The sequence below is a fragment of the Drosophila teissieri genome, chromosome 2R (assembly GCF_016746235.2).
Source record: "Drosophila teissieri strain GT53w chromosome 2R, Prin_Dtei_1.1, whole genome shotgun sequence".
In the NCBI taxonomy this organism is placed as follows: domain Eukaryota; kingdom Metazoa; phylum Arthropoda; class Insecta; order Diptera; family Drosophilidae; genus Drosophila; species Drosophila teissieri.
In genome coordinates, this window is record NC_053030.1 from 8914854 (window position 1) to 8939175 (window position 24322).

General features: G+C 40.3%; 2 protein-coding genes and 1 pseudogene across 3 annotated transcripts; 2 read left to right on the forward strand and 1 right to left on the reverse strand.

The window, feature by feature from the left end:
- Positions 1-2718: 2718 nt before the first annotated feature.
- LOC122612840 lies at positions 2719-4344 on the forward strand (annotated as a pseudogene).
- Positions 4345-6346: 2002 nt separating this feature from the next.
- Positions 6347-8028, forward strand: LOC122614425 (probable G-protein coupled receptor Mth-like 12). The gene is made up of 6 exons (XM_043788987.1): positions 6347-6703; positions 6773-6923; positions 6986-7162; positions 7228-7479; positions 7547-7721; positions 7785-8028. Exons 1-6 carry the CDS (start codon positions 6347-6349, stop codon positions 8026-8028), a joined length of 1356 nt encoding a protein of 451 aa, XP_043644922.1.
- Positions 8029-15460: 7432 nt separating this feature from the next.
- Positions 15461-23798, reverse strand: LOC122613934 (activating transcription factor 7-interacting protein 1). Of its 2 annotated transcripts, none has more exons than XM_043788356.1 (5): positions 23641-23798; positions 20417-20576; positions 16995-20355; positions 16194-16645; positions 15461-16131 (listed from the first exon to the last, which is right to left on the reverse strand). In XM_043788356.1, the coding sequence occupies exons 2-5, from the start codon at positions 20526-20528 to the stop codon at positions 15683-15685; spliced, it is 4374 nt and encodes a 1457-aa protein (XP_043644291.1). In that variant the 5' UTR covers positions 20529-20576; positions 23641-23798; the 3' UTR covers positions 15461-15682. The 2 variants fall into 2 exon arrangements, with proteins under 2 accessions (XP_043644291.1, XP_043644293.1); XM_043788358.1 differs by lacking the exon at positions 23641-23798 and adding an exon at positions 21416-21540.
- Positions 23799-24322: the final 524 nt, after the last annotated feature.

Here is a 24322-nt window from a genome sequence, read left to right on the forward strand (position 1 = left end):
CTCTAGCTTTAAAATTAAAGACACTTGTAACCGCTTTAAGCTGTTTGTCACCAAAAGGGTTTTACTCTCACATTTCATGTCCTCAGTAAATAGATGGACACTTCTCACCGGTTACATGTGCTCCCACAATAAACAAGAGAGAACGCTATAGTCGACTATCTGATACCCGTTACTCAGCTAGTGGAAGTGCGAATGAGAGTTTTTAACACTGACAGTTTTTGGAGGCTTGTAGGCGTTAAAGTGGGCGTGGCAAAAAGTTTTTTGGAAAATCGATAGAAATTTACAAGTCTAATACAAAAATGAAAAAATATCAAAACATTTTTCAAAAGTGTGGGCGTGGCAGTTTTGGGCGGTTTGTGGGCGTTAAAGTGGGCGTGGCAAAAAGTTTTATGGCAAATCGATAGAAATTTACAAGACTAATACAAAAATGAAAAAATCTCAAAACCTTTGTCAAAAGTGTGAACGTGGCAGTTTTGGCGGTTTGTGGGCGTTAGAGTGGGCGTGGCAAAAAGTTTTTTGGCAAATCGATAGAAATTTACAAGACTTATACAAAAATGAAAAAATATCAAAACCTTTTTCAAAAGTGTGGGCGTGGCAGTTTTTGGCGGTTTTTGGGCGTTAGAGTGGGCGTGGCAACATGAATCGACAAACTTGCGCTGCGTCTATGTCCCTGGAGTCTGTATGCTTAATCTCAACTTTCTTTTGTAGTTCCTGAGATCTCGACGTTCATACGGACAGACGGACAGACAGACGGACGGACAGACGGACATGGCCAGATCGACTCGGCTACTGATCCTGATTAAGAATATATATACTTTATATGGTCGGAAACGCTTCCTTCTGCCTGTTACATACTTTTCAACGAATCTAGTATACCCTTTTACTCTACGAGTAACGGGTATAAAAACAATGGAAAGCAATTTATTTTTATCATTGCCCACAAATATTAAGAACCACGGCTATTTGATATATTTCGACTTCTGATAAAAGCCAATTTCTTTCTTCACTTTAAGGGGGGGAACTACCTTTAGAGTCTGCAGTCGCTTTGTATAGAGATATGAAGAAAATTCTTTTTATATCTAAAAAATTTTTTTTCGAAGGTCGACATTTTATTTTAACAAATTTTTACAAGGGGTCACAGTTTTAGTCTGAACTTACTCGAGAGGGTTATTTGTCGTCGATGAACAAAAATCTTTTCGAAATTTTAAAACAAACTCCTGTCAAACAAACTCAGAAAATAAAAATTCGTGGTTTTTACAAAAAGGTTGGTTGTGAATGCAGTCAAAAAGTGTGCAAGATTTAAAATCTTCAGTCTATATAAACCTAGATGATGAGAATCGGTGCATTAGTATTTTTATCACTTACACAAATGTGAAAAATTACGTTTAGAGTTTGCGGTCATGGAACATGGTGACTAGCAGGGAAAGCTCTTAAAGTCAAGAAAGCCCCTGGGAAGGATCTGATTGCAGATGGAATAATACAAATACTCTCGAAGCGAGCACTTCTTTTGATCACATTGATCTTCAATGCGATCCTAAGAGTTCATTATTTTCCGAAGCAATCGAAGAGTGCCAGGATTTCAATGATCCTTAAGCCGGGAAAGCCAGAACAGGACAACAGTTCATATCGGCCGATCAGTCTTCTACCTTCACTAAAAGTGAAAGTCTGTTCACTTCTGGACTTGTTGAATGTAAGGATGACAGCAAAACGATCCCCAACCATCAATTTGGATTCCGCTCTGGTCACAGTACCATTGAGCAACTACATAGAGTCGTAAACCAAGGACCCAAGGCATTCGACCATCGAGAGTGTTTCTTGATATCCAGCAAGCCTTCGACCGAGTGTGGCATATGGGACTACTGGCAAAAGTCAGAGAGATTGTAGTCCAATGCCGGGCCGCTACATCCCCAGCAGGTTCTTTCACTCCTGTGTCCCCCAAGAAAGTGTTCTGGGACCACGTTTCTACGCGATCTACTTGGCACTTCGGCGCAAGCGTTTTATCTACCAACATGTCATAGCACCCACTTGGACCCATGGACGCCAAATCTGGGGTATTGAAACAGCATCAAAATGGAAAAGAAAAGTGCAAACGATGCAGAACAAGTCGTCAAGAGCCATTACCGCCAGCGAATGGTACATGAGTAACCAGACTCTGCACAGAGATCTTGGCATACAAACGGTGGAACGTAAGACTGATGTCCCACCGTAAGGCGATTGAAAAGGAGACAAAATCTCTTGAATTTAACCTAAATAACTATAATTAATAATCTACTAAATTTATAGATACATATATAAAACTTGGAGACAACGACGCAGCCCAAGTTTGTTGACCCATGTCGCCACGCCCATTCTAACGCCCTGTTTATTATATTTCTTGGCTATCGATATGCAAAATGAATGTTGAAATTTCTCGTTCGCACCTTTACTAGTTGTGTAACAGGTATTTGACAGTCGAGGATCTGGACTATAGAGTTTTTTCTTGTTTTGGTATATTATCGCATTCCCAATTATGGGTGTGTAAATATGTACTGTTTTTTAAACACACGAGTATTAATATGTGCAACGATTGTACCGAGATTGTGTCCCTTAGGGAAGACGCATATCAGCTCGAGCTCTCTGTTCAAAAATTTTTATTAGAAATAGGGCTATACAAATTATACGAATTATTCGAGCGTCAATATAGTCTGGTTATCCACGCAGAAAGTTTCCAGCTCTCAAATGAAGCTTAAATTGTTCGGTACATTTCTTATTTTAAGCTTGTCTAAATTCGGAGCGGTTCATACAGACTCTAATTATACTGAAGGGAAATCATGTGTAAAATGTGATAACAATTGTAACGATGACGCAGAACCCTGGAACTGCATTCGGATTTGTTGCCCTCGTAAGAATATGGTGGCCAATGGCGGTTGTAGTTTTGAGGAGCAACTCTTTCGAACAAAACTTTGTTTAAACGTAAAACTCGATGACAATTCGACAGAGACCCTATATTTCAACAACCGAACCCTGCTTACAACACCGTTTTGGGATATTGATGAAATGATCGGTCTGACCAGAGATGAGTACACGTTGTACAAGGTATACCCCAGATCGATAATATAATTTCCTGTCTATTTGACAGAACAGAATAATTCCAATTAATTTCAGAACGGAACCATATACATTCACTCCGACAAGAGGCTCAAGACCAAAGAGGAATACTGTTTTTATCCCCATCAGATTTACTCGGACTTCCCAGAAACCATATGGATTGTTTTACACGAATGGTCATTTATAAAGATACCAGGAGCTTACGAGCGTAAGGCAATGTCTATAAAAAACACTTTCATTTAACTCTGAGTTTTCTTTAGTCACACCAGTTTCTCTTATATGCTATATCTTAACAATCGGCATATATCTTTTCGTAAAAGAATTACGAAATTTCTTTGGAATGTGCCTGGTGAGTTGCATATTCTGCATATTTCTTACCTACCTGATCTGGCTTATGGATCAACTAAGACTGATTGATGACTTTTGCTCAGTGGCAGGTTAGTGGTTTAATATATTTAATATATTATTGTACCTTTATTTTTACCGAATTTGTGTTCTACAGGTTATATGTCTTACTTCTTTGACTTTGCCTCTTCTGTTTGGCTCTCTGTAACCAGCTATTGTTTATGGAAGAAAATCACATCGATCGAACGCCAAGAACATCGCCATCAGTTTCTGTTTTACAGTATCTTTGTCTGGGGCATATCTACCATACCACTCGGCATCATCTTTTTGATAAATCAACTTTGGGAAGCGGATCTCCAGAAATGGAACTGGATGCCGTTAGTAGGCTTCAGTAGATGCTCGGTGGAGGGTAGGTCTCTATGCCAAAACCATTTTAATGTTTTAACCTATCACACCTTTAAAATCCAATTCACAGTCTTTAAGTTGTCTTCCTGGGTTTATTACCTAGGGCCTTCTATTACTTTTTGTACCATTAATATTATTATGTTCGTTTTGACTATCAAACACATTACAAAAACGAAAAGAGAAATCAATAACTTAACCCATCGACCAGATGGAACTACAATGTGCCTTACTGTCGATTTTCATAAGTAAGTGCTATAACCTTGGAGCTTTTGATCCTTTATTATAATTATAAAGTCTTCTCATCCAAGGACCCTCTTATATCTCCGGATCTTCGCCATTATGGGCGGATCTTGGATACTATTCTTCGTTTCGATGCTAGAATTGAATTCCAAATTATGGAATATTTTCGTTATACTAGTTCGAGTGCTCCATCGTGGTTTGGGTATCTTAACATGTGTGCTGCTTATTTTTAAGCGCAGCACCTATCGCTTGCTCATTAATAAGTAAGTTCTCCCCAAAATCCAATTTTTTCTTTAATGACATAGTATATTATAATCAGAATTCGTTGTGAGAACTTATAAACACAGCCCGATGCACAAATCATGTTTGATTATTGATGAACCAATACAATTCAACATTGTCTACAAATATTTTAATTTTAAAATAGGCTTATAAAGTGGAACAATTTCTAAAAAAAATTCTTGTTATATTTTTATTCAAAAAAATAATGATTTATAATTTTTATATAGATTAAAAGCTTTAATAAAATCTATAGGTCATTAAAGTTGTTAAAATCAGGGCTATGATTAGTTATCGATTGATAAGATCCTGGTTTGCAAAACGGTCAAAGGCGAAAAAAGAATTGATTCCACTTAACTGTTTTTATACCCGTTACTCGTAGAGTAAAAGGGTATACTAGATTCGTTGAAAAGTATGTAACAGGCAGAAGGAAGCGTTTCCGACCATATAAAGTATATATATTCTTGATCAGGAGCCATGTCCGTCTGTCTGTCCGTCCGTATGAACGTCGACATCTCAGGAACTACAAAAACAGATTAAGCATACAGACTCCAGATACATGGACGCAGCGCAAGTTTGTCGATTCATTGGCTACGCCCACATACCGCCCAAAACTGCCACGCCCACACTTTTGAAAAATGTTTTGATATTTTTTCATTATCTTATTAGTCTTGTAAATTTCTCTCAATTTGCCACGCCCACACTTTTGAAAAATGTTTTGATATTTTTTCATTATCTTATTAGTCTTGTAAATTTCTCTCAATTTGCAAAAAAAAAAATTTCCACGCCCACTCTAACGCCCACAAATCGCCCAAAGCTGCCATGTCCACACTTTTGTCAAATGTTTTGATATTTTTTAATTCTTTTGCTACTATTATAAATTTCTATCGATCTGCAGAAAAACTTTTTCCCCGGCCCACTCTAACGCAAAAAAACCGCTAAAAACTGCCAGTTTTGAAGAGCCTCCTTCGCAGTTTCACTAGCTGAGTAACGGGTATCAGGTGGTCGGGAAACTCGACTATATGGTTCTCTATTCATTTTATGTAACATTCGCACGTTCATTGGATGGTAAATATATACTTTCTTAGCATTCTGCAAGCCAATCACTCACGCATGATGAAAAATTGTAAAATAATATAATTTAAATGGAATTTATGAACAGGACTTTCAATTGGACAATCGTTGATAACGTCGTTTATCGGAGGCATTGCTTAAACAATCTGGATGTTTTTTTCTTCTAGCAGATATGCGCTAAATGTTAATTAACAAAGACGAAATAGTTTGGCTGTGTAGAGTCCAAATACATAAGCTGTGATTTGCTGTGGGAAGCTGTTGTTTTACTACTTTTATAATTAAAGGGAAGTGGAATAAGCTCTAAACTGTTTGTCACCAAATGGGTTTTATATCAAATTATGAGGTAGTCTCACATTGAACAACTTTACACTTATCTACATCGAAACACAACTGCACGCAATTTACTTTTATCATTTCCCAAATAATACCCCAATAACATCGAGAGCCACTGCACTTTTATTTCGGCTAATGATAAATGCGATTTTTTTTTTTCGCTTTAAGTAAAGACATTGATGCAGCCCACGTTTGTGTTGCCACGACCACGCTAACGCCCACAGTCCGCCCATAACCGCCTCGTAAATACTTTTGAAATTTTGTTATATTATTTGCCAAAATTAAAAGAGGAATTTCCTCTAGCTGAGTAACCGGCATCAGATGGTCGAAGAACTAGACTATAGCGTTTTCTCTTGTTTTAAAATATTATCGCATTCCCAATTATGAGCGTGTAAATACATATGTATAGTTTTTTAAACACACGAGTATTAATATGTGACACGTGTGTACCAAGATTGTGTCCATTACAGAACCCTCATATCAACAAGAGTTCTCTTTTTAAAAAATTGGATTAGTAATAGAGCTATACAAGTTATTCGTCAATATAGTTTGGTTATCCACGCAGAACGTTTCAAGACCTCAAATGAAGCTTAAATTGTTTGGTACATTTCTTGTATTAAGCTTGTCAAAATTTAGAGCGGTTCATACAGACTCCAATGATACTGAAGCGAGATCATTTGTAAATTGTGATAACAATTGTAACGACGATGCAGATCCCTGGAACTGCATTCGGATTTGTTGCCCTCGTAAGAATATGGTGGCCAATGGCGGTTGTAGTTTTGAGGAGCAACTCTTCCGAACAAAACTTTGTTTAAACATAAAACTCGATGACAATTCGACAGAGACCCTATATTTTAACAATCAAACCCTGTTTACTACACCGTTTTGGGATTTAGATGAAATGATTGGTCTGAGCAGAGATGAGTACACGTTGTACAAGGTATACCCCAGATCGATAATATAATTTCCTGTCTATTTGACAGAACAGAATAATTCCGATTAATTTCAGAACGGATCCATATATATTCACTCCGACAAGAGGCTCAAGACCAAAGAGGAATACTGTTTTTATCCCCATCAGATTTACTCGGACTTCCCAGAAACCATATGGATTGTTTTACACGAGTGGTCATCGATAGCGATACCAGGAGCTTATGAGCGTAAGGCAATGTCTATAAAGAAAACTTTCCATAAAATCTTTAATTCTCAGAGTTTTCTTTAGTCACATCAGTATCTCTTATATGCTATATCTTAACAATCGGCATTTACCTTTTCGTAAAAGAACTACGAAATGTCTTTGGAATGTGCCTGGTGAGTTGCATATTCAGCATATTTCTTGCATACCTGATCTGGCTTATAGATGAATTAAGACTGATAGATGACTTTTGCTCAGTGGCAGGTTAGTGATTTAATATATTTAATATATTATTGTACCTTTATTTTTACTGAATTTGTGTTCTTTAGGTTATATCTCGTACTTCTTTGATTTTGCCACTTATCTTTGGCTCTCTGTAAATAGCTTTTGTTTATGGAAGAAAATCACTTCGGTCGATCGCCAAGAACATCGCCATCAGTTTCTGTTTTACAGTATCTTTGTCTGGGGTATATCTGCTATTCCACTAAGTATAACCTTATTGATGAATCAACTTTGGGAAGAGGATCTCCAAAAATGGAACTGGTTGCCTTTAGTTGGCTTCAGTAGATGCTCGGTGGAGGGTACGTCTCTATGCGAGAAGTCATTTTAAAGTATTAACCTTTCTTACTTTTTAACTTCAATTTACAGTTAATAAGTTAGCTTCCTGGGTTTATTATCTTGGACCCTTTACGATCCTTAGTGCCATGAATATTATTATGTTTGCTCTGACTATCAACCACATTAAAAAAACGAAAAGAGAAATCAATAAGTTAACAATACGACCAGATCGGACCCCAGCTTGCCTTACCGTCGATTTTCAAAAGTAAGTACTTTAACCTTCGAGCTTATGATCCTTAAATATAATTACTACATTTTCTCATCCGAGGATCCTATCATATCTACGGATCTTCGCAATTATGGGCGGATCGTGGATATTATTCCTCGTTTCGGTTATAGAATTGAATAGCAACCTTTGGAATATTTTCGTTATACTAATCCGAGGGCTCCATTGTGGGTTTGGTATCTTAATATGTGTGCTGCTTATTTTTAAGCGCAGCACATATCGCCTGCTCATTAATAAGAAAGTTATCCCCAAATCTATATTATCTTATTTTACCCGTTACTCGTAGAGTGAACAGGGTATACTATATTCGTTGAAAAGTGTGTAACAGGCAGAAGAAAGCTCTTCCGACCATATAAAGTATATACATATATTCTTGATCATTTTTCTATATGTCTCGTAAATTACTGTCGATTTGTCAAAAAATGTTTCGATTGATAAGGTCCCGCTTTGCAATACGGTCCATAGGCGAAAAAAGCAGATTTCCACTTGACTCTTTTCTTTATGTAACATTCACACGTACATTGGATGGTAAATATATAATATACTTAGCATTCTGCAAGCCAATTGGTTAGTTTTAATTCTCTATTATAATTAAACTGTATACACTTTACTTAAATTGTAAAATAATAAAATTAAAATTGAACGAATGAACAGCACTATTAAGTGGACAATTATAGGAGGCATTGCTTAATCGGTTGTGATTCTCCTAACAGGTTATTACAAAAACAGACAAATTATTTTGGCTCTATAGAGTACCAAGAATTTTGTGTTGATTAAAAATAAATTTACTTAAGCTTGCAAGGAAGCTATTGTTTTACTTTTTGCAAACAACTAACTGTCTAATAAAAGGGACGTTGAACTGTTTGTCACCGAATGTGTGATATATTTTATCATATGGTACTTTGACAACGTATGTCTCTAGTGAACACCTGGACACTTTTCTCGACGGTTACGTGTCGTCCCACAACGAAAAACAATTGAAAGCAATTTACTTATATCATATCCAAAAAAAATGCCCCAAAATATCGAGAACCGCGGCACGTTGTCATTTATTCCGGCTAATGACAAATGCGAATTTCTTTCATCGCTTTCGTTTGCATTGAACTAGAAATGTATTTTGACAGGCCAGCGAATATATAAATTGCCGGCAAAATTTATTTGCAGAAGGCCAAAGTCGACTTACCTGGCCATGTTACGTCCTTGAAAGCTTTCTACTGTTTGTCCTTCGTTGCGGTCGCAATTTCAAGTGAAATCAACATGCAGGATGACGATGGTGCTCCCCTTTCTGCTCCCGCTCCTTTTTATCCTGCTCCCTATTCAGCTGCCGACTTTGTCCCAATATCCAGACGAAAGGCAGCCACTTAGATCGTTTGTCCCTGTCTTTTGGACCAGCTCCTTTCTGCTGCTCTTTCTTAGGCTCAGATGGTTGATTGAGTTTGAGATTTATGCCTTAAGTGCTGCTGGGGGATTTGTTATCTTGTCCTTTTTGGCCTGGCCTTTACGCATATCGTTTGTTTGCCTTGCTTTCCCTGCTGTGGCTCTGATTCCGCTGAAAATGGTAGAATAAGAACAGTTTTATAGTTGATGATGATGCTGATGCAAATGATGATGATAATGATGACGACGCTCTGCGGTTTCCTTTTTGCTTTCAATTTACATAAGCAGCAGCATCATTAATATTGCAAATGTGTGTGTGGGGTGCACGGATAAAAATAATGACGTAATACTAAAATTTCAATTCAAATAATAGATATAGTATTGATAATTATAGCTACAAAAACACATTCAAAATTAAATAGACAAATATTTTATTATTCTTATATTTTAAAAGAAACTTTATTCTATCTATATCCTGTATATCCAGGCTTCAAATTCGATAAGGAGTTGTTGAGCTCTTGAAATTGCAACATATGTTGACTTTTGTTCACCTATCCCCGTTTAATGAATTAATCTTATTTTTTCTGTGTCTATGCGTGCCTGTTTTTGTTTCCTTTTGAGTTCGCTTTGAGCACTTCTGTAATTTCATTTCCATCCTTAACAAATTTAGCTCGTTGCAGACATTTATCATACGCCCTGTGTGCCATGCGTTCTTCCCACCATAAATCACTCACTTCTGCCCAACTCCCGCTTCCCTCTGGGACTCCAATTCTCCAAATAAAAATGACCAAATGCAATTATAATACGCCATCCAAACAACTTTTAATGCCAACTGACAGCTGCCCAAAGTCTGCCCATTGAAATCGTTGTGTGTTGTTTTATGTTTCGGGCCAAATGTTATGGATTGTGCGCTGATTGATTGTTTAGGCCGGATTGTCCAGCTTAAAGAAGCTGGTTTCGGAAAAACACAATTTTTGAAACTTGAAGGCTAGAATCGTTTTTCTACCAACTAGTTTATTGCGCACGTTTAGTTTTCAAAATATGATATTTCGAAAACTTTGGAGATGAAAAATGTAATCATTTTTTTTACCTTGCAGCATTGTTTTCCCACGCTTTTCGCAATTTAGAATTTAAAATATTTAGTTCCCTGTATGAGTAATTGGCTCTGTTTGCGTGGCGCGGGTTTCAGGTTTCAGGGTCCAGAGTCCCAAGTTCGCAGGAGTTTGGGTGCTTCAAAAAGGACAACTTATGTAAAACCAATGTTGCAGCACTCAAAAACAAGAACGGGCCCATATAAACAGAAGATATACTATAGAAAGCCCAAAAAACACGCCCATTAACGCCCAGAACTCTTTTATGGCTGCCCCGCGCCCTGTTTGTGTCCCTGGAGAAAGGGCTCGATTAGGGGGCAGTGGAAGGGGGCGTGTACTATCAGCTGTTTCCCATTATGACTTCAGCGGAAATACACAAGCAAGTGGAAAACAGTCGAGGAAAAGCGGAAGCAAAAAAAAACCGCCAGTGGTAGTGCAAACACAGTAACACACTAAGACACATGGAAAACTCGCGTACACACGCAAGGCGATAAAAATAAAGCGAAGCCCACGGAGCGAAAGGCAAAAATTGGAACTAAATGCGTATACGTAATGTGATACAACCCACCCACAAAAAATGAGAACTACAGAGTGATAAAACAATGGTGACGTTGACGACGGCGTTGGCACTTCTCAACAAACCAAAAATAAAGGGCAACATAGGGACGAAGCTTTAAATAGCTTTCTTTGGAAAATTTCCTATAAATTCAACTTCAAATAGAAGTAAAGAAGTCCTATTTTTGTATGCAGAAATCACGACTTATTGCGTACCTAATTCTTTGTAGTTACGAATAACTAGTTCCCTTCCGCTTTGTAGTACATTCGATAAGGTTAGGCAAAAAAATGCCAGCAAAAAGCGGAATCGAAAGGAAAAACAAGATTTCGTGGAAATGCCGTGGTGAAAATCGAAAACCGAGAAAAGCGAAACAAAAAATGGTATAACCACACAAACTCACTCATACAGACACACAAAGCTACTTAAGCCCGGACACATAGCACACATTCAAGCGAGGGGAACCCCCTGACAGCTGCCATGGCAAACGTGCGAAAGAGACGCGTGGTGGGAGCGACAGGGACGGGCAGAAACAAACAGTGGGACACGGAGCTTGTCACTTTATTTGGCTCGATTTCAATGCACTGCCGACTTGGGCATATTAGTATGCAAAACTGATAATCAATAGGCGACGACTCAATGCCCGACGCTCAGTGGAGATTATGGCGCAATTTGCATACGGGCATGTGCCAGTCGAAGATGTCGCCACCCGTATCCCTTATCCCGGGAAATCCCCTGAATTCGTCCGCTCAATTCCCTCCAACGAAGGACTCGATGTCGTTTAATTGAGCCAGACCATCGCAATCGGCCCAACTGCCAAAGCGACTTTTTTGCCCTTAATTGAAATAAGAGATAATGACTCCAAAAGGGTTTCAGTCTAACTGGCTAGCAAACAATTATTGCATAGATCAATTTAAAAGTCTATAAAACTTTAAAAATCGATTGTGGCAAATTCAAACATGATCTTAAACTCTTAATCAAAGTAGAACCACACGTTTATTTTTAATAAATAATTATTATGGTAATGCCAATTGCAAAAGTAAATGTATTTTAGGTAATACCTTTAACGTTTTCCCCAAACACTTATTTATCAACAGCAGCATAAGAATTTTTGAACCTACATACATATTTCTTTCCTAATATTTATGAAATGAGAGCTGAAAATACCATAAATATGAAATGCTATACCTTTTCATTGGTTCCTTACGACCTCTTCGCTGAAATTTTTCAATAACTCTCTGGGGATTTTATGGTCGCAATTTGCAATTTATCATCAATTTGATGTGCAAAGGGCCGAACATTAAAGTGGACCAAATGGTGAATGTAACAAAGGGCAATAAAGACGTACGTATATGGCTGCACCAGGCGGTTGACTAGCCCCCAACCAGATCCATAAGCGTTAAGCTTGATTTTCTATTGATTTCTGGTCAGAAGCTCGCTCCTATCACCTGAAATTCTGAGTCAAATGCACCTGCTGCTCCTACACGAGGAGAAATATCGCACTCATTGATTTCAGTTCTAAAAGTTGCTGCTAAGTAGGAAAGTTGAATCCCAGTACTGTATAATGTTACACATATGTACATTGTAGCCCCAGGTCTTTTTTATTAGAGTACCAGAGCTTGAAAGTACTTAACTTAAGCGGAAATCTTCAACGTTAAAATTCGCATTGCTTCATTCCAGGCGATTTTATTGATTGCCTCATTCGAAGAATTATGAAAATATATTTTATTTCATAAATACATAATCAGTCGATGCTAAAGTTATTAAAGAATTTGGCGTTAGAAGCAGAGGGATTGGTACTGCAATTTTCTTCAAGTGTTCCTGAGTGAACTCTTCAGCAGAATAGCAAAAACTATAGCATACTTATGGGCCGCTTTGAGAGTTGCCATAAGACGCTTAATAACTGTGAGTAGTGCCCAGCAGGGGCGTGGAGTAGGAGGGGGCACGGCAAGGACATGGGCGGCGAATTAAGGGTACTCCGTCCGATGTACGTGCCAATGGCCGTAGTCGCAGTAATAAACACACGCACAGCCCAGTTAACACAGAAATATGCCCCAAGTGTCAGGGCGGGCAAAACATGCGATGATGAGTGGGGAAAGCGGTGGGAAATGCGAGGGAAAGCCCAAGGAAATGGGAAATGGATTTTCAGTGGCCTTTGTAATTGTTGTTTTTTGTATTATTCTTGTTTTTCTTTTGTTTTTTTTGTATAATTACTGCGATAGAGCTGGTTTTTCTGTGTATGTGTATTGCTGTGCTGTGGTAAGCACACATAACGGTAATTTAATTAACATACATAAACACTCACACCGGCACACATAGGAAGAATGTGGCACACAAAGGAAGGTGAAAGGTGTTTGGGAGGGGGTTACTTCTTTGGGCACTTACGAATCGGTTTCACAAACTTTTCGACCTTTTGTAATCGATATTTTAATAGGGGCTTAACGCGCCTTTAATATATTAGATATTTATACCCTCGGAAATCACTTGACAACTTGAATTATTTGCAATAATTTGAATTCTTGATTTGATCAACAAGCGCACACGAATTTAGACTATATTTTTTATGCATTTATAATTTGGTATATTTTTTTATGATTTAACTATTTATCTTTGGAGGTGTGTTTACAGGTTTCTTTTTGGGTTTTATTGAGTTGGCTTTTTGCTGCTTTGCCGCCGGATGTTGCACGTTTTGCCAGCACTTCCGCTTCCTGCTTTGCGACCGAACCAACCGTCGAGAAACGCGTTCCGCAAGCGAATAAACAAACGGACTTCCACCGCACTTTTGTCGCACTTCCACGGCCAGTGTTGCCGTGCTGCAAGTCCTGCGCAGTGCGAAGTCGAGAGAGTTAGGCGAGGAGAGCGACTTTCTCTCTCCCGCTCTCTGCGAATGCAACCTGCTGACGGAACATCTGTGTTTTTGTTATTATGCTTTGTGACGACAACAGCAACAGCAACAGCAATAGCAACAACTGCAGCGATTCAATTGCAATTGTGGCGACTGAACATCCAGGTATTTCAATTACACTCACTCGTGTGTCGGGGTCACCGAAAATAACTGCCGACTAATTGATGGCACACAAACGATTTGCGGGCTCATTTTGATTGATTAATGCGAACAGTACATATGCACGTCCAGTGATTAATTTAATTTGACATTCATTTAAAAGGGGAACGAAGCACAGATATCCAAAATGTAACGAAAGCACTTGGCAATTTGTCTAAGGAAGTTTTAATCATCAGAAATATGAACTATGAATATCAGTATGTGTAAAAAGAACAAATAAAATATATAGATATCTGTTTTTCCCCACTTTAAAGAGCTTTAAATGTAAAAATGGTTAAAAGTAGTTATATTTGCTTGTGCTCCTTTCATATTAGAATAAAGCCACAATTAACTAATAATCAGATATTGGTAACAAGCATTTACACATTAACAATAGGCAGTTTTAAGGAACCACGTTTTTCCAAACACAAATGCCTGGCTAGGACAGCTCAAGTACAGCGCCTTTTTTGCAGGACGACTTGCACACAAATGCAGGATTTTGTGCCTCGTCGACGTCGGCGGCGCTGCTTAATGTCAAGGTTTTTTGGCTGCTGCTGAAAGTGCAGCAGCAGCAGGAAAAACAGAACAGAACACGGCACGTGTCCTGCCCCCCAAACGAAAAGGGGCCAGAAAGGGGGTCGATTATGCCATTACCAGGGCAGTCCCGCACCTCTCCTCCCCTGGATCCCCTATACCCCAAGTCCCGTCTGTGCCGCGCATGAATGAGCAAAAATGCCGCGACAGACCCGATTCGAAAGCCAATGTCAAGTGCACGCGGCACAAGGATATGGAGGCAGGAGCACATTACTGACACCCTTGTACCCCGCTGACAGCTCCCCTTCCCCTCTGCCCTGAGCAGCTACAGTGGAGCTTCAAAAAATAGACCTTAGGCTTTCAATAATATTGGGAATCTTTTATGTAGACTGGATAGTTTGTACACAAAATTCAGAGTTTCACATTTGGCAAAGTTCGACGTACAGAAGCTTGACTGTACCTCCGCAGGGAGCATTAGGACGGTCGCTGTTGCGACCTCCGAATGGGATGGCACACTCACCTAAATGGTAGTGTATCTATATTTTATGTGCCATCGATTGCAGTCAATTGCCCCCTTGTTCACAATCCGTCCTTACACCCGAAATTTGTCTCATGCTCTGTGTCCTGGCACGAATTATTGTCCTTATTGCAACACCGCAGGCCCATTCACTTGAGCACCAATTAGTGACTATATGCTTAATATTTGCCAATATCAAACATCAGGTGCTTCGTCAATTAGGTTGTTAATTAGGAAAATAAACAGTAGTTCAGACGAACGATTTCAAATCTTCTAAAGCCACTTACCGTAAATGGGATAACATTAAGGAGAATACATGTTATTGAATTAGTCCCAGAATTCTTTAGTTAACTAACTTAGTGCATCTTTAAATGAAATAAAACAAAACAGTGATTGCACACCGATTTTTAATGAGAATACTTTTTAATAGACTTATACTAAAATAGACTTAATATACGTAATAAAAATAAAAGGACCCTCCCAAAATCTAACATAAGATAAAAACATTTCTCATTTGATATTTATTCAGTGTTGTGTATTATTTCATGTAAGTTTTGAACTTATTTATAATAGATAACCTATTGTGAATAAAATACAATTGTATCGTTTTTCTTCTTTACTGAGTGACTCTCAGCTGCAGAGGATTGGCTGCTTGGCAAAACTTGTTTATTACTTCTTAAAATTTCTCCAAAAAACTCTTTATAACTTAAGACTAAACTCATAATTCCGGCTAGTTTCGAGAACAAATTTCCAAGGACAAAATAAATTACATGTGGTCTACTAAAACTAGAATCTACACCTAAGGAAGAGGTCCGACCAATCCGTTTACGACCAGGTCTTGGGAACACTGAACGGCCCGAATCGCTGGTGACTATCAACGCCCCGCACAGCGAAGTAATACCTCTGGTTCTCCTGGAACTGATTCAAGGTTACGGCCATGGGCAGCAACATAGCGTTGACATCGCCCACATGCCGCCAGCTATCCGTGCTGGGCTCGTGAATCGTCTCCTGGTATGCATAGATCTGGTACGTAACGCACTCTGCGAACCGCGGGCTCGTATCCTCCAGCGTCCAGGATATAACGATTCCAGTGTCAAGGAGACTTATCCGGATAACTGGTCGCGAAGGAGGCACTTTCCAGGATGGATTAAAGGGCTGGGCGGGAGACGAGGGCAGTGGCGCAGGATGTGAATATCTTAAACGAGAGGCTGCAGGCGGGGTATTCTCCGAACGTATCTGCATAGTTACGTTTGAGCCCAAGGGACTTCGCTGACCTGTGGGTAAGTTTGGAAATTAGTACGCTGAATATTTTGGATGTGATAATTTTCCAGCTTACCTCCTCCATTATTCTGGATTAACTGTCGCGCATTAACGCGACCAAGTTGCAGTGGAGAAGCTCGCACTACATTTCCGCCTCCTCGTCCTCCTCTTGTCCCTGCTGCAGCCTGAGCATTCCGCTTAACCGCCGCATTGGATGCCTGACGCAAGCGCGAGTTAGCCTCGATTTGAGCCTGGGCAGCCCTTGCCGCCGCCGCAGCCGCTGCATCATCCTCATCCGTGAGGTCTATGACCGCCTTCTCCTTGGGTTTGGCCGGCGCCAAGCTGGGCTGCTGCTGCTGTCCATAGCTGCCAGATCCCGACCCACTGCTGCTAGATGACATGGGAACTGAAACCGTGGCCCCCGAAAGCGGTTGCTGCATGGCGCGCACTTTCGTTGTGCACTTGGGCACCTGCTTGGCGGGACTCGGTCCTGGGGTGGTGGAACCGGAACCGGGACCAGGTCGAGGTCTGCAATGTAAAACAATTGTAAGTTAGTAATATGAATATGACATGTTTCTGTTGGCGAAGAACGGACGGACAAGTGGACGAACGGACAAATGAACGAACGGACAAATTAACGGACAACCAAATTGTAATTTGGACAAGAATATTTTATAGATCGATAAGGCTATCATCTACCCATTTGGCTTGATTATCCTAACATGTAATGGGTATAACAGTTGCCAAGTATTAAGATTATTAGCTGTTATCGGAATCTATTGGGTCGGAACGATTTCAAATAAATTGCTAGTTGAATATTTCTGCACAAGAGTGGAACTCGCTTTTAATCTAAGAGGACGACTAGGATTATACTCACGGTTGGAACTGTTGTTGCTGCTGCTGTTGTTGTTGTTGCTGCTGCTGCTGTTTTTGCGCTGAGTACGCGGATGCTGAGTTCCGGCCACGCATGACGGCTTTGTTTGTCGCATTAGCCACCGAGGAAGGCGTTGAGCTAGTGGTTCCGGTGTGCTTGGAGGCATACATTGTCCTCTGAGCTACAGGCGGTGACGTCTGCAGACGGTGAACATTGGCCTGATTGCTGACCTGTGGCACGGGCGGTATGTTACCCGGTACCGGTCGCTGGGGCGTGACCTTCTGCATGCAGCCTCGTCGCACAGGTGGCGTACTACTAGTCGCGGTCAAGGATTGAGATGGCCGTGCTGGCTGCTGCTGAGGATTGGAACTTTGAGAGGCACTGATGCCCGGACTCGTTGCGGATGATGATGTGGATGGTCCAAAGGCAGGCGGGGGAGGTCTTGGTCGCGTTGTCGATCGCATCGGGGAGGTGCTGGCCTTGGGTGGCGTTCCAGTGGGCGGCGCCAACACGCTGCCAGCAGCATGAGGTGGCTCCGGAGCGGCGACCGCGGGCTTTATGGCTTTAAACGGAATGCCCACCTGGAGACCAACAGCTCGCGTTATCCGCACGGGAGCGGTGAAATGAGAGTTCTTAGCCTCCAAGTCCTTAAGCACCCGCTTGTGCACCGTCTCCAAATCCAGGAATTGCTTCGACACTTCAGCAATCTTGCGGCGGTAATTGGCGAGCGTGCTCTCGCATTTGTCGAGCTGCATACGGATTTCTGCGAAATCACTTTTTACCAGCATCGCCTCGACAACTTTCTGCAGCACCAGCTCCTCCAGATCATCACGGGTCATTGTGTCGAAATTCCGTCGGAAGGCCTTAAAGAATTCCAAGCGCAGAGGCTTGACATCCTGTTTAATTTCTGGAACAGGCTTAAGGTCGAACTCGGGTTTCTTTTCGACTTCTTTTTTAGGGGATTCTTCATTTTTGGTCTGCACATCATCTTCTTGACCACCCATATCAATTTGCAGCGTACCTTCGTGCGAGCTGTTAGAGTCTGAGTCTTCAGTCTTAGCTTTCTTATTAGGTATCTCCTCCTGAGGGCTATCCACATCATCATGGCTCCGCTTGGTTATATCCTTCAAAGAATCCTCTGCTCTGCTGACTTGTGGGGATGCCTCTTGTCCCGTCTGCGTTTCGAGGTCCATTTTTTCATCGGTACTGAGACGCAACCGTTTTGGAGCCGACTCCTCCGAGTACTCGGCGGGTCGCAATAGATTACTGGAATTACTGTTCCCATCCTCTGTGGCAGTTTGCTTCACCATTTCACGTTTTTTCAGTTTCTCAAACTGATCGCACGCGTTGTCGGAATTGTCTATTTGGAGGTCTTTAGCTTCAGCTTGTTCTGTATTGGACTCATTTTGAAGTCCTTTAATAGCTGTTTCCTTTTGGGAAGTCAGAACTTCCTTTTCCGGTGTCTTAGGCTGCGGTGTTTCATCCTCATCCTCGGAGACAAGAACAACTTCGTCGTCCTTAGCTTGTGGTTTCTCAGAATTTTCAATCGTCGAATTCACTGTAGTTTCCACTTTTTCGGTCTTCTCGAGGGGTTCAAAGAAAATGACTTCGTCGTCAGACTCCGTTTCTTTGGTCTCCTCTTCAACAGTCGCTGTGTTCTTGCTTTCCAAATCCTTTATATTGTCATCAGTTGAAATTTCGCATACTCCATTTATCCTGCCTTCCTTATCGTTTTCAGATATAACCCCAAGTTCATCGTTTTCAGATATAACCCCAAGTTCATCGTCTGCAGCATTTTTTTGTTTGATCTCTACCACATCCTTGTCCGCTTCTAAATCATCTATGGTTGTGTCGTTCATTTCCTGGGTTTGAGTTCGAGCCTCAACTTCAGTTTGGACCTCCTTTTTGGGATCTTCTGTTTCTTCGCCTTCGACCTCCACTAATTCCTCAAGGTCTTCCGTCTTTTCTGTTTCCCTTTTATTTTCCGGCTTTTCTGTTTCCCTTTTATTTTCCGGCTTTTCTGTTTCCTTAACACCTTCCACCTTTTGGGATGGGTTTGGATCTTCTTTTCCCTTGCTGTCTCTCGGTATCTCAGCTTTTTCCGAAAATTCTATTATTTTGATCTCCGAATCATCTTTTTCCTTCTCCTCTTCCGAATTTGTTGTTCCCTTAAGGTTTTCAGGCTCTTCTCTTTCGTTGTGTTCTTCGTGTGCTTCGGATTCTTTGGATTTCTCCGGTTCATCGACGTCCATTGACTCTTCGCTGTGGATTAGGATAGACTCTTGCGACTTTTCGGTTACATTTGGCCCCTCGTCTTCAGGTAACGTGGACTCTGTAGGTTCGTTACCTTTAGTCAACTTTTCTTTCTCTTCACCAGCTTCGACCAGCTCATCTGCGTCCGCACTCACGGACTTCCCTGAGATTTTCTTTTCCAAATTCAATGAATCCTTTGGAGAAACTTTCACATGAGTAACTTCCTCAGTAGCTTCGGTTTTAGCTACTGTTTCCTCGAGCTCTGTTGGCGTTTCGCAGTCTCCACATTCGCCCGACGAGTCTAAATCTATAACTTCAGTGCTGGGTTTTTCACATAAACCGACCTTATGTACTTTCTCATCCTTATTTATATGATCATCATCAGATGAAATTTCTTCTAGATCATTGACAGGTGATTTATCTTCCGTGTTTAGTTTTTTTCCTTTCTTGACCTTCTTAGAGTCCTGAGAGGCGAAGGCATCAAACTCATCGGAACTGGAAATGCTCTCTAAAGCATCCATAAACACATCATCTGTGGATGTGTTTTTCGGGTCTTTTTCAATGTTATCCGCAATATTTGCTGTGATTTCATCTTCTTCCGTTGACTTTAATTTTTCATCTATTAATTCTTCTTTACTCTCCCCTTCTGGCTCAGCCAAATCATCGGTAATCTGTGTGGATTCTTTGGCTGGAGCGTGTTCATCCGTTTCTTCTACTTTCTCCTCAGTCTTTAACTCAGAATCCGGATCGACGCACTCTTCTCCTTCTAGAGAACTAAGCACCTCTTCTCCTTCTTCTTCTTCTGGTTTTTCTCTTTGCTCTTCAAGACATTCGTCCGTATCAGCAGCTGTTCCCATCTTCGTCGACGCAGAGTCGCATTCCTCGTCTCTATCGAGGGACTCGAGATCGTCGGAGTTCTTGGGACTACAAGCCACAATGGAGCTAATCTTGTCCAGGAGCGCGTCCAAATCACTGCCTGGATTACGTTCTCGTTCCGATACCTTTTTCGTTTTGTCAATAACCTTGACGCTATCGGAGGTATCGACGCCATTGGCCAGCACAGAAAGATCCTCTTCGTCGACAGACGTTCGACTGGATTTGTTGACGATGGCTGTAATTCAGATATCGATATACCCCAATCGGATTTATACAAATAATAAAGTCGCACTTACCAGGGGTGGACAGGGTTTCCACTTCACTGCCGAGCTCTGAGGATAGGGTTCGCATTAAGGATTCCTCCGTAGACAGTTCCTTCAGTTCCATGTTCTGGCTTACTTCCATCATTTTCAAAGTTTTTTGATTTTACAGAATTATTCAGACGTCATTGAATTGCTAAAAGAAAGTAAAACCATATTATAGTAAACGACGTGTGTTGGCAACTCTGTTACAGTAACGTGCTACCCCCAACTCCCTTTTTTGTAATAATACGCCGTCCGGTTTTGGGATAAAAAAGCAAAAATAATACATTCAAAAGATTGCTCCTTAAAAAATGTCTGGAAAATAGCTTTCAAAAGAAAGCTCTCTAAAAGCTTAGTTCACAGTTTTCGCCAATCAAAATGCTAATGTAAAAGGTTGAGAACTATACCTTTGAGGGAGTCTGAAGCCAGCGATATTTTATTCGGACTTCGCCTATCTTCTTAACGGCTTTCCCGAATTAATTTTTAAGCCTTTTCTAAATCTAAGATATGTGAACCTCATTGTATTATTGTCATTGAGAGTAGATGTTCCATACTGACCCGATCCGAAAAGTCCAAATCCAGGAACATCATAACTTAAGACCAACAACTTTTTTCTTTTTTGTTTTCGGACTCGATTCTGTGTGTATCTACCTACAGTATAACTGTGTTGTTGTTTTTGTTGTTGGTTGTCTTAGACGTTCGTCGCTTTCCGAACGCAACAATAACTACACGATTGTAGCGAAAAGACAAAGCAAAGCGTAGATAAATATTCGTGCAAGGGAAAAAAGTGCGTGACGAAAGATGCGAATAAGGGAATAAAGAGCAAATTAACTGCTACCTATTAATCTATGGTCAAAACTGTATGGTCTAAGGTGCCACAGACATGCATATAATAGTTTTTACTTTCAAAAGTGAGGTTATGTTGAGTTTATTGGATTTTTAAGCGATAGCGTAACTACAAATGTAATGGGTATATTAAGTTGAGCAACTTACAAGATAAAACGTCCTAATACCCTGTTTACGATTTATTTCGATTTAGCTACACTCAAAGAAATCAAAATGACTTCAACATCTCGCCGCGATTAGTGCAAAAATGAACGAGGTGAACGCCAAACCAGCTGACGTCGAACGAAAAAGAGAGCGAGAGAGCAAACAGCTGAGAGCGGTAAAAGCGGCAGGGGCGTACGGGTGAGCAGGAGGGAGATATACGGCAGGAGGGCGTGTCTCGGGATGATATGATAAGATTCGATAATGGAGTTTAAGAAAACCACATTCACATCTTGAACTTTGGCATGTCGCGAAAAATAGGGCAAGGCTATAGTCGTCAAGTCGTCAATGTTACAATGCTCTATGGCAAGTTGGCAGTCTCTTTTGGTATGGTAGTGCCTTCATAAAATTATAAAAATAAAAGCAATTTGCGGGTGGTATAGAAACAGAAACTATGTGAGAAGGGATCTTCGTTGAAACAAAAAACATGGTTTGATAACAACGAAAAAGCAAAGCATTTAATAATAACGCAAATAGAACGCGTTTTGTTGGTCGCAAGTGGCAGGGCGAGATGCGGGAATGGGCAGTTAGAGCGGGACGACTATATGGTTGCAACTTAATGGGGGAGCATCATTTAAGTAAAAAGCATTATGGAATATCTATTTCCTAGTGCAACTACTCACATCTCCAACCATAGTTAGTAAATAGATTATTTGAAGTGGGGTGGCAGAAAGCAAAGAGCAGGAGGAATTAGCGAAGGCTGAAGCAAAAAAGTAACTGATTACCATACCCTGTCGAAAAAAACTTTTCAAACTTTCAAAACTTAGAACCTAGAGTCCGGTCCGTCCGTCCTTCTGGTCTTTCCGAGACGAACTTAGGACCTTGCCAGGATACCGGTTTTGTAGAAAGTTGCGGAGTGAGCGGGACGGACAGAGAGAGCGGCCGGAGAGCAATTGCGAGAGAGAGCAAGAGGCCAAATATATATATGCACGTGGCTATATATATTTGCCAGTATGTAGGAATTGAATAAAATTCGCGTAGCACTGCATGACAAAGATACAGCAGCAGGGCGAAAGCAACAACTACAACACCGGGCAAACAAAAATTGAGGCGTAAAGTCGTTATATTTGCGGGTCAAATGCTAAAACCGGCGATATTACCTCTATTTAAGGAGTTGGTCCTACGAGCTAGTGCCGTTGGATCGTGCAATTTCGACTTGTTCCGATGATAGTACTTTTATCAAGTTTTCATATTTATGGTCCAATAAATCGTTGCACATGCACACAAATGTAAAAATAAATATGCAACAAAAAGTATCTTTGGACTGATATATGGTCTTTAAAGTTCCGTCTTGTATTTAAGCCCGTGTTAGGCTCTATGTCTATTATAGCTGTCCCGCTCTAGCACCCGCACACACACCAGTTTAGTTCGTTGTAGCAACGGCAAATCGGTGAGCGTGTGTATGTATATCAGAATGTGTATGTGTGCGATTTTGCAACGCATTTACATTCTTTTTAGGTTACGTATCGATTTTGATGCAGAGTGAGGTTAGGTCGAAAAACATCCAAGTTTTTGCATGTTTTACGAAACCAAGGACATTTTTGAAATCCCCTCAGCGCCCTCTGTAGGATTCTGATATCAGACTTCCAAGAAAGACAAAACCCCGAAAAACCTAAAACGAGCAAGCTGCCAGCAGAAGCAAAAGCAAAACGGGGCAGCGTTTTTATTCACCTATTGTACAATTTTATGTTTTCAGGGTTGCCAGGTATGCATTATGTTTGTCATAAATGTAATATAAAACGCGCTATGTCCCAGTTGGTGCAAATCAAATGCCATTAATTGCATAATTGCGACCTTTCTGGCGGGCAGGGTTGCCACCGGCAGGTCATTTATTGTTCTGTTGCTATGGCATTCCTTTAGTTTGTCCCGCTGATATGTCAGTCGTCTTGACTATATTTTAGCATCGTAACGAATCCAGAAATATATCCGATATCGCCCGATTTGCGAATCGCGGTTACTTGACAACCCTGAAAACACAAATGTCTTCAAAGAGACTCGAACCATATCTGACGTATGGTACCCATACCCAGCCCAAATAAAAAAAAAACTTTCAAAAATTCTAAAACAAATCGTAATACCAAGTGAAACATTCGTTTGGACCATTATATTATAGTGTATTTTAAGTATAGTATATATATAACATAAAATAAATAAAAAAAATCTGCACTTACCTTCCTACGACCCAATAAACTAGTTTATTAACTGATGTAGTCGCGAAAAATATTGAAATATGACATATGGGTTATCGGCAACTATCAAATGTCAATGATTTAAATGAATTTAACAGCTCTTTTGTGATTTGTTTACAATTCGCAGGCAATTCCGCTTCCGATGCCCTTAAACGATGAAGAATGAAACACAGACTAAAATCGGACAACAACAAAAGGTGCCGAAAAGAACCAGTCTATGCACAACTGGTTCCGAAGAGCAGCGCACAGATTGCAAACAAGCGGCATGTGCAATAGAGATTGGCGCGTGATTTCAGATGCCGAGTACTGATTTCGTGTGTCGAGAAGAGATTTATTATGGGTTTTTCGAAACATATGTTCTTAATCATTTTAGTTATGGTTCTATTAAGGTGTGTTTAGTCAAACCTTCTTCTTTTGCCTTGAATTAAATAAAGCAACCTTTCCTTCATTCCTTCTCTAAGAGAAAACACAACTTTTAAGAAGTACTTTAGCATTGTATCAAATGTATATGTATATTAAAACATTATTAAAAGGATTTTATTAGAATGAACATTTATTTAATACCTAAGATAAAAAATCATTTAATAAACTTTGGATGTATATACATAATACGTCGTGCTATTCACGCAAGTGCTCATCTCTAGTTTGGAACCAAACAAAATCA